The sequence below is a fragment of the Papaver somniferum genome, chromosome 6 (genome assembly GCF_003573695.1).
Source record: "Papaver somniferum cultivar HN1 chromosome 6, ASM357369v1, whole genome shotgun sequence".
Classification (NCBI taxonomy): domain Eukaryota; kingdom Viridiplantae; phylum Streptophyta; class Magnoliopsida; order Ranunculales; family Papaveraceae; genus Papaver; species Papaver somniferum.
The window spans coordinates 34,566,138-34,569,973 of NC_039363.1; the positions used below are offsets into that span (position 1 = coordinate 34,566,138).

The 3,836-nt window shown below is 36.9% G+C and overlaps 1 protein-coding gene across 1 annotated transcript; it reads right to left on the reverse strand.

The window, feature by feature from the left end:
- Nucleotides 1–391: 391 nt before the first annotated feature.
- Nucleotides 392–2,245, reverse strand: LOC113287278 (presenilin-like protein At1g08700). The gene has a single exon (XM_026535984.1). It carries the CDS (start codon nt 1,981–1,983, stop codon nt 601–603), a length of 1,383 nt encoding a protein of 460 aa, XP_026391769.1. The 5' UTR covers nt 1,984–2,245; the 3' UTR covers nt 392–600.
- Nucleotides 2,246–3,836: the final 1,591 nt, after the last annotated feature.

A 3,836-nucleotide genomic window follows, 5' to 3' on the forward strand; every position in this document is an offset into this window, starting at 1 on the left:
GAGGGAAACAAAAATCATCCACAAAGACGGTAAATCTTACGTATATTTGAAGGGAGGGGCGAGCAATAAAATTTATGTTCAAGGTTTTGTTCTTCTCCCAACAGCTGATAAGGTGCAGACTAGTGATATTATAAGTAATAGCTCTAATTGATCATTGCTGAGAAACAAGAACGGGACATTAGCATGACTTAACTTGGAAGATGAAGAACCCAACCTAGAAGAGTTTGAATCATTGATGAATGCTCAGAAACCGAATCCCCTAATCAACAAGGCAGATGAAAAGCAAATAATGGCGAATATCATGTAACCAATAAAGATCACAGGATTACTGTATAAAAGTCAGAAATATTTGAACATAAAGGACATCAGGCATAGATATAAAATTCAGTGATTCATATCTAAGGAAACGAAATTTCCTCCTTTTTACTGCAATAAAATTCACTAACAAAAGGAAACAAACATTCAGAACAACACTTCCTTAATCGAGAACAGAAATCATTTGGCTAAAAGAGTATGCGAGTATGTCATAGAACTCTCTTGAAGGACAATCATATTTTCTATACTGCATTAGAATATATAAAAGAAACAGAAACAGTAAAATTAGAACATCATCAAATTAGTGGAAGTCCCAACTACGGAAGGTTCCATTATCAACCTGGTGCAGAAGTAGAAAATGATTCCCAAACTGATAGAAATTGGCAGAGCAGGTAAAGCTTTTCGACACACAGACAACAACATAAGAGTGCAACCGAGACCAGATATGATACCGAGATAACAAGCATAAACTGTCATTAGGTCATACATTGCAGCTCTACCCACAAGAACACTGTAGAAAATGAAGTCCCCAAGCCCTAACTTTATACCTGCTGTTGCTGTCAAAATGCTCTCTGACTCAGCACCGCTACCAATCACATTCCTCCTTTCTTCTCTCTCATTTTCAAAACGAATAAGATCAACAAGTGGGGAAGCCTCTTCAGAAATCTCACCATCTCTGTTCTCTAAATTCCTAGCACGTAAATGCTCAACATCTACCGTCGAAAAGTCATTACTTGCACTACTTGTTGACTGTCTCTCCCTGAAACTACCGACCAGCGGAGATGTCTCTTCATCCTCTCTCACATTAGCTGGTACATTTCCAACCTCGCCAGTAGAGTAATCAGAAGCACTATAATTCTCAGGTGAAACCCTAACTTGATTACCTTCATTACTGTGGGTGACTGGTTGAAGTTCAACTGAACTAGAAGTAGTAGCTCCAGCGACCAAAAGACCCAATGATCCTCCTCGACCGTTAACTTGATTTATAGTCGGCCTTGATTCATAAATCAGAGCAGGAAGTTCCTCTTCTCTGCTTTGAGCTAATTCTACCAATAGTTTCAATGGTCCTCCAGGAGCTGAAACAGCAACCAAATCATACAAAGCCAACGCGACAAGTAAAATCCATGTTGTCCATTCAGGTAATTTCGTAAACCAAGCAGCAACAATTATCCCTAAGAGTACCATATACCCTTGTCTCAAAAATATAGGAATTCCTTGAGAAAAACCAGATAATGCCCCTACTATGGTGAAGTTGAATAACAGAATCATACAAGTAACTGAATCAATGGGTATCGAGAAATGCTGTATTATAGACAGAAAAATGGATCCACCCATTGATCCTAAGACAATGAAAGTAGAGAATCTCATGTAATATTTCAAGAAATTAGTGAAATTGTAGTAGTAAAGAAGAACCATAAGGAAAGTAACAAGAGTTATAAGGATAACGAAAACAAGTGCATTAAGTAAAGATCCTTCGATTTTTTGGGTAGTAGTATCAGTTGGGGTTTCTAAGTAAACTAAATTTGCTGCAGTTTGTATAACAACTGAGTTTGGAGTATTTGGAGAAACGACATAAACTAATAATACTACTAAGAACATACAGATCGATACAGGAGACATTACACCTATGATTTCAACACCGATTGATTCAAGTATGCTGTTTTCCATTTTTAGATTCCTTCTACGAACAAAAGATCACCTGATTGATTGAAGGAGAACAACAGAGAGAGAGAGAGAGAGAGAGAGGCGGAAATTAGGGAATTCCTAGGGTTTCAACTTACCTGATACCATCAATTCATCATGGAGGGTTAACTGAGAAGACTCTGAGTGGAGAAGATGACATTTAGAGAAATTTTAGGGTAAGTTCATTTGCGAGCTTCAGCGTGAAACAAAGAAATGCGAAAGAGACTTCGACTGCCAATGTTAAATTCTCTTTCTATAGGGAGGGGAGGACAATAAAAGGTTTGGACGGCTGAGGATCCTCGATACGCACATGCCAGTGGGGCGTGGCACGCCAAATGTTCCCCAAGATTCCCTTCGAAAAAAAGTTCCCCTAAATTTCCCTGTAGAAATTAACGTATGTTTAATCCTAAACTTGTTGGGTTTTAGACTCCGGCCTTCCCTCTCAAGCCTAGTACTTCATGTCCAAATTCACCCAATCGCAGACGAGTTAGTCCTTTTATTATTGATTCAGTCTAAAATGATCTTTTATATACTAAAGATACCTATTAACTAAATATGATGTTAAATTATAACCCGATTTCTAGTTCTTCAGTTTTCTCTTTATTTCCCTTTCTTATGTCGAAACAAATCTCTCGTTGAAAATAAAACAAAAACATTTCTCCATCTATTCCCGTTGAAGATGACGTTCAGGTTTCTTATTTGATTCATGATTAGGTAGATCGATAATCATCTTATTTTAGTCTTTGATTTGTGTTATTTTGATGTTATGTTCTCAAATTGATTTGTTTGATTTCGATTCTGTGATCCTTTACCATTATTTTGTTCCCTCACTTTTGGATTTAATGATCATTTTCATAGATTTTGTTTGTGTCAGGTATTCAATTTCACTTCTTTGACTTTTGTCGAACCCTAATTTTAAAATCTAAGTACTGGACTACTAATTTGATTGGGAGTAGATTAACTTTGTATTATGATTTGAGTATGTAGATGTAAAATACTCTCCGATCTAAGTCTCGGTATATGCTAAATTTTGTAAGATGCACTAGGTGAGTATGATTAGGTTTAATTTTCTATGAAATTCAAAATGAATGATTACTTTTGTAAGATGCACTAGGTGAGTATGATTAGGTTGAATTTTGGCACTGAAATTCAAAATGAATGATTACGGAAAGGATGCAATTAGCCGACTGTTTTGATGGTTAATATTTGGGGTCTTTTGAGTTAAGAATTTTTGAATGCTTGTAGGTTTCTTGGTTTGTCTTTAAGTTGTTTCACTTGTCTGCAATGTTAGTAGGAACTATTTGTATATTTTTGATTTGATTTTTCATTTATATAGGATGTGCATATGATAATGCAATATCTGGGGACATCTCAATGAAAGCCTCGAAGCAACAACAAGAATTCGAATGAGAAAGCATACCTCGCCTATGATTCTTCCTTCAGACCCACCGACTAGTACCCTAACAATAAATATCCAAACAACAACAACTATCTCAGTGGGCTGGTACAAGCCCGAAATAGTAGATCAAAATCTACACAAATGGAGTTGCAAGAGGTCACCTTGGTATTGCGGGTCCGGGTTTCAATTCCAGGTATTCAGAAGCATGAACGGTGACGGCTCTGGCGCAACCTTTGGGAATAATCAATGCCTTAATGGCAGAGACTTGGGCCACGTTAATGGCATCCAGAATCGCGACAGAATGACAATGGCCAAAAGTTCTCTTTAAAACAGACTTGGAAAAATGTAATGTGTTTCATAAAAGCCTTCCATTGAACCACCTTAGTATTTAGCAGGAATGATTGCCGAAATAAAACAAAGAATGCGCCAAATTTTATAT